General features: G+C 33.8%; 1 protein-coding gene across 11 annotated transcripts in view; it reads left to right on the forward strand.

Moving 5' to 3' along the window:
• Window positions 1-15123, forward strand: part of Bltp1 (bridge-like lipid transfer protein family member 1) — a 241252-nt gene that overhangs the window by 35082 nt on the left and 191047 nt on the right. For all 11 annotated transcript variants that reach the window (XM_021236449.2, XM_021236454.2, XM_021236453.2 and 8 more), the window contains exons 7-8: window positions 9060-9240; window positions 14832-14913. In XM_021236449.2, coding sequence (XP_021092108.2) covers window positions 9060-9240; window positions 14832-14913 — 263 coding nt within the window. The remainder of the gene's footprint in view (window positions 1-9059; window positions 9241-14831; window positions 14914-15123) is intronic.

Below are 15123 nucleotides of genomic sequence, written 5' to 3' on the forward strand. Positions count from 1 at the left end.
TTAATGAAGATATTTTCTTTTATCTGCTAAATTTAGAAGTGCAAACCTTGTGCTTGTCCAGAAAGAGATGACATTGAGACTAATCTTGTTTCTGTTTTATACAGTCACCATTTGCTTATCCATCACTGCTAATCCAATTAGGGGCAAATCTTGGCTCTTAATTTTCCCTATTGATGCTGACCCATTGGCCTTATAGCATATTCCTAATGGTTGTGACATCATATTCAGGGATCATTAGTAAACTGTTCTGTAAATAAATTTGAAAATGAAAGATTGACATGAGTTTTGAGGTAGATTTTAACTAAATTGTTTATGAACCTGAAGAATTGTACAATAATACCTACTTGTATAGATCTGTTTGGGAATAGAAAAGTATTCTCCTTGCATTTATTATGCCTCCACATGTTGGGTTTTAAAACATACTAAGATCTATTTGTAGATATTTTGTTTTGTTTAGAAATATGATTCATAGGAAGATGCTCTGTTATTTTTTCTTACAAATATGCTCTTCTGTGTACTAAGCCTTGTTCTGCCCAGTAAGCCAACCGTGAGTAAAGTAAGTCCTCTCCTTTACAGAGCTTGCTTCATTCCAGTAGAGAGAACTCAAATAATAAAGTAAATATATATAGCATCAGGGAGTGCATGAGGAAATTATAGGATTAAAGAAGATAAAAGCAGGGACAGTGGAATAAGTGTTGCTAGTTCTCTTTTACAAAGAGAAGTCAGGAAAGGCTTCATTGAAAGAGGATAAAGAGAAACATGCAACAAGCAAGGGAATGAACTATTGTGATTATTTTGTGGCTTTTCTGTTTCTGTTTCATTATCAACAGCAGCAATTTAGTTGGAATTGGGTGGAAGACAGATTAGGAGTTGGGAGTACATATTCTGTAGAACTTTATAGATCATTTAAAGGGCATTTTTCTGAGTAAGATAGAAAGCCATTGGACATTTTGGGGACATAGGTGAAATAATCTTAGGTTTTTAAAAGATCTGGTCAATATGTTATGCATGAGAAGACGGGCAGAAGCAGGGAGACTATTATGACAAAATAAGTGCATGATGGTGCCTTGGATGGACCATGGTGGTAAAAAGTGGTTGGATTCTGGATATAGGCTGAATGAAAAAGCTAATGGGATTGGCTGATAATCTCTAGAAAAAATAGACTAGGTATTGATAAGATTGCAAATATTGTGGAGTAGGGTACGTTTTGAAAAGCTGCTGTTTGGCTGGGCATGGGATGTTCAAGAAAAGTGTTAAAAAATAAAATTAGATGTGGATGATTAATGAGGAAAGATGTAAACTGACTGGATGATAGAGTTTGCTTTACTTGTTTAAAAAAATGGATGATCATATTTATTACTTTCGAGTATTGGATAACTTCAAAAATTTTTTAAAAACCACTGCCTTCTCTGGTGTTTTTACTTTAAGAATTTGACATACAGCAAGAAAAGGGGATGTGATGCTTGATAATGATAGTTTAGGGATCGACTTAAGTATTAGTGATGTAGTAAATCCAAAGAAATAGTTGGTCAAAGAACTATTTAAGAAATACAAGAAAAGTACAGGTAGGTCCTCACAATTAATTTTTTGGAGGATTGAGTTTATCATTTTTTTCCTCAGTTGTCCTAGGAAGTGATAAAATAACCTGAGAGTACAGTACAAGTAAAAGGATTACTATGTAAAAATAAATATTGCTAATTCATTTTCCTTAGTTGATTTAAAAATGAGTGGTACTTGATTTTTTTTTTAAATTAAGTTTATTGTACAATTTATATATACATAATCACATTCGTCATATATAATTTGTACCTGTACATTATATATCTTAACTCTTCTTTTTCTCCCATTCCTCACCTCTCCCTTTAATCCTTCTTTCCCTCCTTATTTACAAAAGCTTTGTTTCTGTTTTATCTTTCTTTTCCTGTGTTTTTTCTCCTTTTCCCTTCCTTTCTTTCCCCAGTCCCTTGTCCTTAGTGCTCCTTCCCATTTGAACATTTTCTTCCTGTTTCACATTATTCTATATAAATTTTGGTCCTTATTTACCCTTTCTGTTTCTCACACCAGAGAAATAATGGGGTATTTACACATGTGTATCTGATTTATTTCACTTAAGAATATGGTCTCAAAGTGCATCCATTTACTTGGAAATATCTCCAGTTTATCCTTTATCGCCTACGAGTACTATATTGTATTAATAAAAACCACATCTTCTTTATTCATTCCTCTGTTGATGGGCATTTGGACTGTTTCCAAGATTTAGCTATTACAGACTGTGCTTCTGTAAACATAGTTGTGCATATATCACTGTGGTAGGATGCTTTTAATTTTTTTTGGAAGATACCCAGAAGAGTATTAGGTAGGTCAAATGGGACCTCTAATCCTAGTTTTTTGAGGAATCTCCACACTGATTTCCACAGTGGTGGAACCACCGTGGACCAGTCTACACTCCCACCAAGAGTGGAGAAGAGTTCCTTTTTTCCCACAGCCCCACCAGCACTTGTTGTTGGTTGATTTCTTGGTAATAGTCATTCTTTCTGGAGTGAGATAGAACCTCAGGCTTGTTTTAATTTGCATCTCTCAAATGACTAGTGATGCCAAACATTTTTTCATATATTTATTTGCTGTTTCTGCTTCTTCATCTGAGAAGTGTGTATTCATTTCAGATGCCCATTTTTGGATTGGTACTTTAAATTTGGGAGGTCTGATTTTTTTTTTTTTTTCAGTTCTTCACTTGAACTTAGCCAAAAGGCCGAGAAGCAATTTTTTTTTTTCAGTTCTTTATACAGATACTGGTCTTTTTTCTTTTCTTTTTTTTTTTTTCCCCCATTAAGTTTATTGGTACATTTTCAGAATAAAATACAGTTACATTCATCATTGGGATCTTGTACCACTACATGAGTATCTTGATTCTTATTTTTCCCCTTCCCCTGCCCTCCCTTCACCCCTCCACCCTTCCCTATTTGCAAAGACTTTGTTTCCATTTTTTTCCTTTTCTCATATTTTTTCTTTTCCCTTTTTTCCTTTCCCCTGCCACTCCCACTTCCCCTGCTCCTTTAGATCTTTTCTTTCTGTTACACAATATCAGTTATACATTTTTAAAATTACAATATCAAGATCTAGGAGACATTACCACAGATTTTACAGAATTTAAAAGGATATAGAAAACATATTTCAAAAAACTGTTTTGAAATAAATTTGACAACTTCTGAGAAGTACCTTGGAAGACAAATTAATGAAACTAACTCTGGAGGAAATATAAAATTTGAATAGCACCTATTAAAGAAAGTATATTCCTAGCTTGAAAACCTACCTATATGACAACAACAGGCTCATACACATTTTAACTGATAAATTGTATCAAACAATTAAAGCAGAAAAAAGAAGGAACACTTCTCCCATCATTTTAGGAACTCAATATTGTGCTAATCCTAAAACTGGATAAAGATAATAGAAGAAAAAAGTATGAACATAAATAGAAATTTGTTTAACAAAACAAACTATTAGAAGTCAGGTCTGGCAGTATATAGAGAGGGGTTTTGTTATAGGGATGGCAGTGTTGGTTCAGCATTGGAAGATCCACCCCCAAAAGTCATCATTTTAACAGAGGAAAGGAAAAAGCCATGTGATCCTGTCACTAGTTGGGGAAAGAGTATTGGACTAAATTCTACAGCTGTTCATGGTAAAAGCTATCAGGAGACTAGAAGTAGAACAGAACCTTCTCAACAGATTAAAGACATGTACTCCATACTTCCAGTGAGAAAGCCTTATATGAATGGAAAAGCTACAATGCTTTCTCCTTAAGGTGGGGAACAAGGGCAGATATGCTTACTCTTTATCTGTCCATTAAACTTTGAAACCTAGGCCCAAATCAAAATAGTCTGGCAATAAAATGACACAATTAGGATAGGATTGGCAAGGTGGAAGCAAAATCTTTATATGTGGATGAAATGATCATCTACAGAGAAAATACTAAGAAATCTCTAGGAGCCCCTAGAACTTGTATTTGAATTTAGCAGGATTAGAAAACACAAGATATATATAAAAATTTAGGTCTGTGTATACTTGCTGTAAATGAAGAATTGGATATTGAAATTTAAAAGTTATGTAGGAGTACAAAGGACCTAGAAAAGTTAAAAAAAAAACAGTGTTGGAAGACCTTTAGCACCTAATTTTAAGACTTCTTCTAAAGCTACAGTAATCAAGGCAGTGTTGGTGTAAGGAAAGACATATAGATCATTTGAATAAAACAAAGAATCTAGAAATAGAACCACACATATATGGTCCACTGAGTTTTGAAAGATTATTTAACAGTAGCATTTTATAGAATATAAACTCAATTCAGAAGCCGAGGAAGAGATAGTGTTTTCAGCAAACGGCACTAGAACACCTGGTATCCGTATATAAAAAATTATGCTCAACCCTTTATTTCCATACATAAAAATAACTTGAAGGGATCTATGAACCTAAATAAGAAAGCCTAAAAGTATAAAACTTTAAGAAGAAGAAAAGGGGCAAAGGGGAAGGAAGTGGGAGGGCTAGGGGAAAGGATAGAAGGGAATGGGATTAATATGAGAAAATGGAAAAATAGGAACAAAATCTTTGTAAATATGGAGGACTGGAGGGGTTGAAGGGAGAGCTGGGCAAGAGTGAAAAATAAGAACCAAGAGAGACTATGTAAAGGTGCAAATTTCCAATGATGATTGTCATTATATTGTATACCTAAAATGTACCAATGATTAGAATAAATAATCGATGATGCAAAATAGGAAGAAAAGGTCCAGAGGGGTAGGGGTAGTGGGAGGGGCAGGGGAAAGGAAAGAAGGGAAAGGAAAAATGCTGAGAAATGGAAAAAATGGAAATAAAGTCTTTGTAAATAGGGAAGGGTGGAGGGGGTGAAGGGAGAGCTAGGAATGGGGAAATAATAAGAACCAAGATGCATTATGTAAAGGTCCAATTCCCAATGAGAAATGTAATTGTGTTGTATACCTACAAGTACCAATAAAAGAATTTAATTAAAAAAAACTTTAAGAAGAAATTATAAGGGAAAATGTTTATGAATTTAGGGTAGGCAAGAACTACCTAGGATACAAAAGACATGATGTATAAAAGAAAAAAACTGATAAATGAGATTCCATCAAAATTTAGAACTTTAAATGACATCATTAAAATGAAAAGTAGCCCTTAAACAGATCATATTTACAATGCCTATAACCTGTGAGCAGAATATATAAAGAATTCTTAGAGCTCATTAATAGACAACCCAATTAAAAAGTAGACATAAGAAGATGATAAATAGCCAGTATAGCACAAGGAAAAGTGTGCAACTCTAGAATTAGAAAAATACTAATCAGCACAATAACAAGATTGAATTATACACTCATTAGGGAGACGAAGTTAAAAGTTTTAAAAGCCTTGTCATGACTTTTTCTTTTTGTTGGATTCTCCCCCTTTGTGTTTAATTTGTAATGCCCAATGGATTCATTCTGCTGGGTTTCCTAGGGTTGTGATCCTCATTGTCTTTTCCTAGGGTATTGTCTAAAATTTTTTTAGAGTGCTGGTTTGATATTCATGAAGTTCCTGAGGTGCTCTTTATTATAAAAGTATCTTATTTCTCCATCAATTTTGAAAGATAGTTTTGCAGGGTACATCAATCTGGGTTGGAGGCTGTTTTCCTTTAGGGCTTGAAATACATCACTCCAAGCTCTTCTTGCCTTGAGGGTTTGCATTGAGAAGTCTGCTGTGATTCTGATGGGCTTTCCTTTGTATGTGATTTGTTTCTTTTCTCTCACTGCTTGTAGAATTTCATTCTTCTGTTGAATTTCTGGAATCCTAACTATTGTATGCCTATGTGTAGATTTAATCAAGGCTAGCTGGAGTCCTATATGCCTCACTTATCTGTATGTCAAGTTCTTTTCCCCTCCTTGGGAAGTTTTCTGCTATCACTTCTGTGAACAGTTTTTTTATGTCATCTGCACTCTCTCCTGTTTGTTCATTGACTCTAATTAGTCATTTTTTATTCTTCTTTGCATCGTCTAGCAGCTGCTGGATTGATTTCTCATGTTCCTTTACAATTTTAAAGAAATTTTTCTTTTCCTGGTCATTAATTGCAATCTTTTCTTCTATATGTGAAATTCTGTCCTCACATTGGTTCATTCTTCTGTGCAGACTTTTGATGGAGTTTTTGATCTCCTGGAAATCTCTTTGCATCTGTTTTATGGATTCCATTTGTTTCCTATGTTGGGGTTCCATCATGTTCCTCAGATCCTCTATTTTTTTATCTGTGTCCTCTCTAGATTTATTAATCATGTCTTGCACCATGAGCACAATCTTTGCTGTTATCTGAGTAATTATTTCTGATTTCATTTTTTCCAGATCTCTTTTGTTGCTAGTTCAGAGAGTCCAGGTGGTTGAGTATCAGATTGTTCCATCTCATTTCCCTTTGGGGTTGCTGTAGGTGACCCAGAAGTCTGTTTTTGAGGCTTGTTTACATGTCTTCTCATTTCCATGGGGCGTGGGGTGCTTCTGGCACCTGTACGGCTCACCTTCTCTGCCCTAGGAGCTTGGGATGGCGGTGGGAGAGCTTCCTTCCAGGTGCTGGGACCAGCTCAGCTTCTCTGCCCTAGGAGCTTGTGAAGGCGGTGAGGGAGCTTCCTTTTGGGTGCTGGGACCGGCTCACCTTTTCTGCCCCAGCTATTCCATTTCCAATGACCACAATTAATATAGTTCCCTTTATGGTCTTCCAAGTAGATTCACTTATGGGTATCCTTGTTTCCCCAAATAGTTTGCTTTGGGTAGCATAAAGATGTGATTATGAATAATTCATTGTGGGCTATATGAAGATTCAAGTTCAAAAGCCCCCAAAACACTACTCAGAACTTTAAATAATATTCTGGTATAGTGTATGCAAAGGGAATTTTGAGATATTGGCAAATTTAAAATTTTTTTCTCAAAAAAAGTTTGCCTTAATTTAATTACTTTCGGGTCTGGTGATTTAGCTCAGTGATTCCACTGCCTGCCTCGAAAGTGCAAAGTCCCGAGTTCGATGCCTGCTGTGGAGAGAGATGAAGCAGTGCTCTGTGATGACCCCTCTAGAAGGCCCTCTTCTGAACATAAAGCATGGCTGACTGCAGTGGTCTCGTCAGGAGGCTGGAAGACTGGTCTTTTTTCTGAAGAACAGCTGGCAAAATTTTTTTCCTACTCTGTTGGTTGTCTGTTTGCTCTGTTGATGATTTCTTTTGTTGTGCAAAGGCTTTTTAATAAGATCAGATCCCAGTTGTTGATTCTTTGTAATATTTCCTGTGCAATTGTAGTATTTCCTGAAGTTGTTGCCTACATCCATACCTTCAAGAGTTCTACCTCTTCTGTCTTTTAGCAGATTTAGTGTTTCTGTTTTACTATTCAGAGCTTTAATACATTTTGATTTTAATTTAGTGCATGGTGAGAGACGTGGGTCTAGTTTTAATCTTTGGCATGTGGAAAGCCAGTTTTTCCAGCACCATTTATTAAAGAGGCTATTTTTCCTCCAGTGAAAGTGTTTGGCCCCTTTTCAAAGATAAGGTGACTGAGTGTGTTTGGAGTTGCTTCTACATCTTCTAATGTGTTTCATTGATCCTTGGGTCTATTTTTTTTCCCCAGTACTATGCTGTTTTTATCATAGTAGCCCTGTAGTATAATTTCAAGTCAGGGATTGTGATGCTCCCTCTTTGCCTTTGTTTCCCAGAATTGGGCAGTGTATTTTTAATTTGTTAGCTTAAAATTTATATTTGTTTGGAATATTAGAGATGCCCTTTTGTTTGTTTGTTTGTTTGGATCCAGGGATCAAACTCAGGACCTTGCACTTGCAAGGCAGGCACGGTGCCACTGAGCTAAATCTCGGGCCCTAGAGATGCTCTTTTGCAAATAATTTGAAATTATTAATTTTGGTAAAATTTGGTATTTTACTGAAGGGTATATCCTTCTTGTTTAAATTCTTGATTTTAAAAAATAAAGCTTGTACTGGTCATCTGGTTTGTCAGGTTTTAGCTGAATTTGGTAGAGGTTAGAAAGTGGATCAAGGTTAAAAATAAGGGTGTCTCACCAAAAGTATATGGTTTTGTATTGAACAACAACATACTGTTACTGTATTGTTGATTTGTGATACACTGCTTTATTTCCTCAGTAAAAACAAGTATCTCACCCATCACTATGTAGATGGCTTTATTAAGTACTACAGATTGAACATTCCTAATCAGAAAACCTAAAGTTTGAAATGCTCCAAAATCCAAAACTTTTGACCACTGACATGACTCGGACAAGTGGAAAATTCCATGCCTAAATTAGTGTGATGGGTCTCACATGAAAATGCAAGTGCATAAAAATATTGTATAAATTACTTTCAGGCTATGTGTATAAGGTGTATATGATACATAAGTAAATTCTGTGTTTAGATTTGGGTCCCATCCCCAAGATATATCTTATGTATATTCACATATTCCAGAATCTGAAAAACGAGCCAAAATCTAAAACACTCCTGGTCCTCAGCATATTGGTAATGGATATTTAACCCGTGTTGCTAATTATACTTAATGTAATTATATCTTTTATTTGAAAGGAGTATTGTTTGATATCTACCATTCATAAAATATTTTAAAATATTTTTGTTGTTTTTCAAAAGTGTTTATGAAAAGTCCTAGTTTCTATGATGCAAAAATTTAAATACTAACATAATATTTAAACACATTTTGAATATTTTTCTGTGTATATTTTGGTACAAAACAATGGCTATATGAGGATGAAATTTTAGTTAGTCTATAAATGACATTTCATGTTGTCAGCATGGAATCATTACATTTGTTATATAATAAGAATATAGAAACTCAGACAGTTTTAAAAATACTAAATTAAAACAACCTTTAAAATTTGTTTTGTCAGTATTTTGTATTTATTTTAATATGCATCTTTGATAGAATTCTATTTTAAAATAAATCATTTGAATTACTTTAACTGACTTTTGACTAAAAACTTTGACTAAAATTTAAAAATATTTGACTTCTATCTTTTTGTGTAATTGATATCTTTAGACCCAAAGGCAGAAACCAGGTTATATATCACCATTAATGACTTTGAGTTTCATGTCTACAATCGTTCGGATCTTTATGGACGCCTTCAAGAGTTGTTTGGTTTGGAGCCAATGATAATTCCACCCAAGAAAGATGATGATAAAACCCGTGAAAATGGAAGAGCAAGAAGCAAAATTGAAAGGTTTAGTGTCTCACTTGAATTTTATTAATCTCTGTCATTTAAACATTTTCTTTTATTAGGATATCGTTGTTGCTATTCACCTAAACAGTCTAATCTTTCTTTGTAAATTAAAGCTTCTAGTTTCATAAATAATTATGTAGCTTCTAAAAATTAAAATACTACAAAATTATTTAATGTAAGAAAAGTTCTACTCCCCTACTCACCAGTCCTGTTTCCCTCTATAGTAATAACAACTTTTATTAATTTGATTTTTATCTTTAGTACATGTACATAAATATATACAGTATATATATATAAGATGTATATGCAAATATTTTTTCGGAAAGTCACATTGCCTCACTTAGTAGATATTGTTCTATAATTTACATTTATGTAGCAGTATATCTTTGAGATCTTCATATATTTGTAAAAGTAGGGCTATCTTATTTTTGAAAAGTATTGTAGCTGGTCATGGTGGCATGCGGCTATAATCCCAGCTTCTTGGGAGGGTGAGATAGGAGGATCATCTGCTGGAGGCCAGCCTGGGTAACACAATGAGATTCTATTTGTCTGTCTGTCTTTCTTTTTTTTTGTGATGTGCTATCTTAAAAACAATTGTATAATAGGACTAGGGGACTTGGACTTACAGATCAAATCAAGCCCACTGACTGATTTGTAAATAAAATTTTATTGGAACATAGCCCCACACACTTTTTTGTTTTTTGTTCTGTTTTGTTTTTTAGTACATGTTTGTAATACATTTGAATACGTTTGTCAAAGGGAGTTAGTACATGTACATATCACATCTTAATACTTTTGCTACATATTGTTTATGGTTGTTTTGTGCTTTAGTGGCAGAGATGAATGGTTGTGACAGAGACTAGATAGTTCACAGAGCCTAAATTGTTGCTAGCTGAGTCTTTACAGAAAATGTTTGCTGACCTCTTGTGTAGAATAAATGAGAAAAAAACTGAAGACACTTGATAGAGATTCAGGTCTAGTGGGCAAAGTATATGACCCCAAGGAGGTGAGAAAAGACTGTAAAGCAAGTGAGTACACTTGGCCCTTTGTATACGTGGGTTTTGCATCCACAGATTCAATCAGCTGCAAATCAAAAATGTTCATAAAAAAACAAACTATCTGTATTGAACATGTACACTTTTTTCCTTATCATTGTTCCCTAAACAACACAGTATAACAACTATTTACATAACTTTTTCATTGCATTACCTATTATAATCAAGAGATAATTTAAAAGTCAAATAAAGCAAGTTCTGTTAACTCTAAAGGAATGATGTAGCATATCTTATTTGTTCATATATCTTGTTGATAGGGCTGATGGAAAGATAAAAGAATGGCTATTACAAAAACCACAAAAAATTTCTAGAAAAACCATGATAAAAATATTGTCCTTCACTGTATAATTTGGAGAATACTACATTTTTAACATAAGGCAACTAGATTTGACTATTAGATCATTATAGAGTGCTTTTGTAGAGCTGTAGATAATACTTGAATAAAATTACAGTGGACCCTCAAGTTTCAACTGACCTGACGTACGAACAACTTGGGTTAATAAGGTTAATGGAAGATTCATCCACCTCTTATTATCTATAGCGTGTACTGGGTAAACATCCAGATCTCAGCTGTATTGACTTACAACCAACTTGAGTTACAACTAGCCCTCAAGAAAGAACAATCGAATAAGCCAAGGGTCCACTCTACTTACAAGTAGGAATCAGTGCTGAGAAAATGATGGATCATACTTAGATTGCCTTTTCCACTCCACTTATCCCCATCATTTACAGAAAAATGAAGCAAGTGAAATGTTTACTCTAGAGGTTAGTAATTAAGGAACTGGCTTGTTCTTTGTTACTGTGACAGCTATGCCTAAGAGATTCCTGAGGGAAGGATTTACAATAAGAGAAACAAAGGTTGATGAGGCTATCTTGGAAAGCAAGGACACCTCTTTTGGAGACAAGGAAGGAGGACAGTGCTGACATAGGAATACATAGAAGTAATGAACTACTGAGGAAATATTAATGTTGAAAGTAGAAATAAAAGTCTCTACATTGTATTTTAGTGTAAAGCTTAGGAAATAAGCCATATCTAAATTATAAACTCAGTATTAAATTGAATGATTCATATATACCTTTTCTGGAAAAGTGAAAATTTCCTTAACAGTTCTTCAAGGAAGTTTTAAAAGAGAAAGTATAAATAAAAGTAAATCTGTAAAATATAAGAATGAGTTAAAATGATTTTGATTTAAAAAAATCATACCATTTTATAAAAAAAGTCTTTAAAATTTAGAATTTAAAAGCAGCATCTATGACTAACTTTCAGATTATAACATTCAGAATGTGTCTGTTATTCAACTATTTATGTTAACTTCAGTCTTCCCCCACTTACCCTAAGAAAGAGATTGCTTTAGATATTTACTCCTTAGGTAAATGTTTATTGGATACTTCTTATGTGCTAAACACTGAGCTGAAGTACTGGAAATACTAGAAATAAGATGATTCTTCTAAGAAAATTTACAGCCTAGTGTGAGTTAGAATAGTTAAGTTAAAATTATAGTGCAAAAAGTTTATCATTAGGGCTAGAGAGGAATTCTTTGGACACTGAGAAGGGTCAGAGAAGGCTGGGATGTGTAGGGTGAGTGAGTTTGGCAAAGGAGATTAGGATATCCCACAAAGAAGAAACTAATTCTGTACTCCCTCTGTGCCAGAAATATATTATTTGAGGGGTGGATAAATTAGAGTAAAGATGTTAATAGAGTCTAGGTATAGAAATTTGGCTTTAGCTTTCTGGTCAGTAATGCTACAGTGTAATTAGAGGATGATAAGGCTGGAGGCAGGAAGAACAGAGAAGGATATTGTCACAGTTTAGGCAAGAGATAACCATCAATTTAGTTGGTAGCAGAAAGAAGGGAAATAAGTGCATGAATTAAAGATATACTTCTGTGATTAAATCTATATGATAGTAATTGATTAGATGTGGTGAATGAACAATAATGAATAAAAAATGAAACCATATGTATTTTGGATATAAACCTCATATTGGATGGATGGTTTGCAGCTATTTTTACCCATTCTGTAGTTGTCTTTTCAGCCTGTTGTTTGATTTTTTTTTTTTGCTATGTAAAGCATTTATTTTTCTTTCATTATCCATGTTTTTGGGTTCATATAAAAATATTGCCTTGCCAATGTTTTTTGGAGCTTTTTGCTTATTTTTTAAAAATGGTATACAGTTTCAGTTTACATTTAAGTCTAGGCCATTTTAACTTCATTTTTTGTATGATGTGAGATAAAGCTGTAGTTTCATTCTTCTTCTTGTGGACATCCAGTTGCTCCTACATAATTTATTAAGTAAACTGTTCATTTTCCCCATTGTGTATTCATGGCACCTTTGTAGAATATCAGTTCACTATAAGTTTGTAGATTTATTTCTGGGTTCTGCATTCTGCTCCATTGTTTTGAGTATTCTTTATCTTCCTATTGCTGGAACAAAATAGTTGACACCTACAGCTTAAACGAGCAGAGATATATTTGAACTCACAGTTCCAGTGGGTTTAGTCCATGGTTGACTGGCTCACTCCAAGGTGGAAATGGCTTGGTAGAAGGGTGTAGTGAAGGAGAGCTGATCACCCCATAGTAGCCAGGAAGCAGAGAGAGAAAGGAACCAGGGACAAGAATACACCCTTCCACTTCACACCCTCAATGACTTCCCTCTTCCAACCAAGACACACCTCCACACCCCGGAAATCTTGGGTGACATTTTAGATCTAAACCATAACAGATAGTATGAATATTTTAATGATAGTCTTCCAATCCATGACCATAGGATGTCTTTCCATTTATTTGTACCTTTCCATCAGTTTTTTCATCAGTGTTTTATACTTTTTAGTGTGTAAGTCTTCCACCTCCTTGGTTATATTTATCCCTAATATTTTATTTTACTTTTTGTAGCTATTATAAATGGGTTATATATCTGAATAGATAAGGAGCTAACATAGTAGTAAGAAAACATCCTGATTTAAAGATAGGCAAAACATCTGAATAGAAATTTTTCAAAAAGAAGAGATATAAATTGCCAGTAGTTATATAAAAATATTCAGTCAGTAACCTATAGAGCAATACAAATTAAAACTTCATCTGTGAGAATGGCAATTATGAAAGAAACAAAAGAAAGCAACTGTTGGTGAGGATGTGGAGGAAAGAGGACTGTACATGCTTCAGGAATGTGTATTAGTATAGCTATCATGGAAAAGTTTGGAGGTTCTCCCAAAAATCAAAAATAGAACTACCATAAGATATATATCCATCCCCCAGGGAAATGAAATTAATATGTTGAAGAGACACCTGGACTGTCCATGTCCATTGCAGGGTTATTCACAAAAGCCAAATAAAGAATTAATATAAGCATCTATCAATGGAAAGAATAAAAAAAATGATGTATATACACTGTGACATGCTGTTCAGCCTTAAAAATGAAGGCGTTCCTGTCAGTTGCTACATTAATGAAATGAAATAAACCAGGTACTGAAAGACAAATACCACCTAATCTCACTTTAGAATCTGAAAAAGTTGGATTCATAGAAGTAGATAGTAGACTGATAGTTACTAGGGCTCAGGGATGGGGAGAATTTATGGATATATTCAAAGGATACAAAATTTCAGTTAGGAAGAATGAGTTCAAGAGATCCATTATACAACATGGTAACTATATAGTTAATAGCAACGAAATTTGCTGAGTGTAGTAGATCTTAAGTGTTCTCATACATAAATAGGGTAAGTATGTGAGACATTATATATGTTAACTTGATTTAGTCATTCCATAGAGAAAAGAAAAGAAAGGAAAGGAGAGGAGACAAAAGAAAAAAAAAGAATAAATCTGATTTTCTAACTGAGATTATCACACTGAGCTAGGGAACCTTGGTCAGAAGAGAGTAGGGAGAGGTGGTGAGGTACATCTTACTGGCAGTAGCTTCAGGAGTGTGATTTATGAGTCATCTAGTTATTAAAGAAGTATGCCTGAAGTTTTCATCTGAAATCTTTATTGAGTTTCTGTGAAATTTTTGTTTCTTAAAGTTTGTGTATTTTGTGTATAACCAATTTTTTTACTCTTGGTTTATTATTTTAATTTTATTTCTGGGAAATTATTTTACCTCAAGATAATGGGGGAGAGAAGGAAAAGGATTTGCCAGATTGTTTTTAGAAGTGCTTGAAATAACAGAAGAAATCAAAATGACTTATAGCTTGGTCATTTGTTGATTTAATGATAGCTGTGGTTATCCTGTGGAATGCACGAATATGTCATGGGCATCATAGTATATATAATAACAATATATTATACTTTATAGTTTTGTCCTTCAGACTTATTCTAAAAACAGTTTTGTGTTACAGCTTAAAAGTATGAAAGCTGATATGAAAAAGTACATTCTAAGAAACATTTTAGGGTGCATTATTTTCTTATGTGATCATTGTTTTGTCTAATGAAACAGTCATTGGATATATTTGGAACTGTACAGGTGGTATCAGTAATGTATATTGTGAGGAAGTTAACTATCTCAGGTATAAGATCCTTTTCATGTCAGTTTTATTTCTTGTCAGAGTTAAAGTAAAATCAGAATCTCAAGACCCCACTTCTTCATGGAGATCACTTATTCCAGTCATAAAGGTCAATGTGAGCACAGTAAGTAAATTTTGTTATAATTAATGTTTGATAGGTTAAAACTTTTTATTTTGCAATTGTAATTTCCAAGGGAGAAAAAGTAACTTTATGGAACTTTTACATTCCTATTTTTGTGAAGTATGAAACTATTATTTTAATACCAGTACTCTGTTAGGACAAACATATTCATTTATAAATGAGATTTTGTACAAATGTTTAAATTGCTTTAAA

Source organism: Heterocephalus glaber, unplaced genomic scaffold (genome assembly GCF_053883595.1).
Source record: "Heterocephalus glaber isolate CG9 unplaced genomic scaffold, H.glaber_assembly_v1.0 deba00001586, whole genome shotgun sequence".
Lineage (NCBI taxonomy): Eukaryota > Metazoa > Chordata > Mammalia > Rodentia > Bathyergidae > Heterocephalus > Heterocephalus glaber.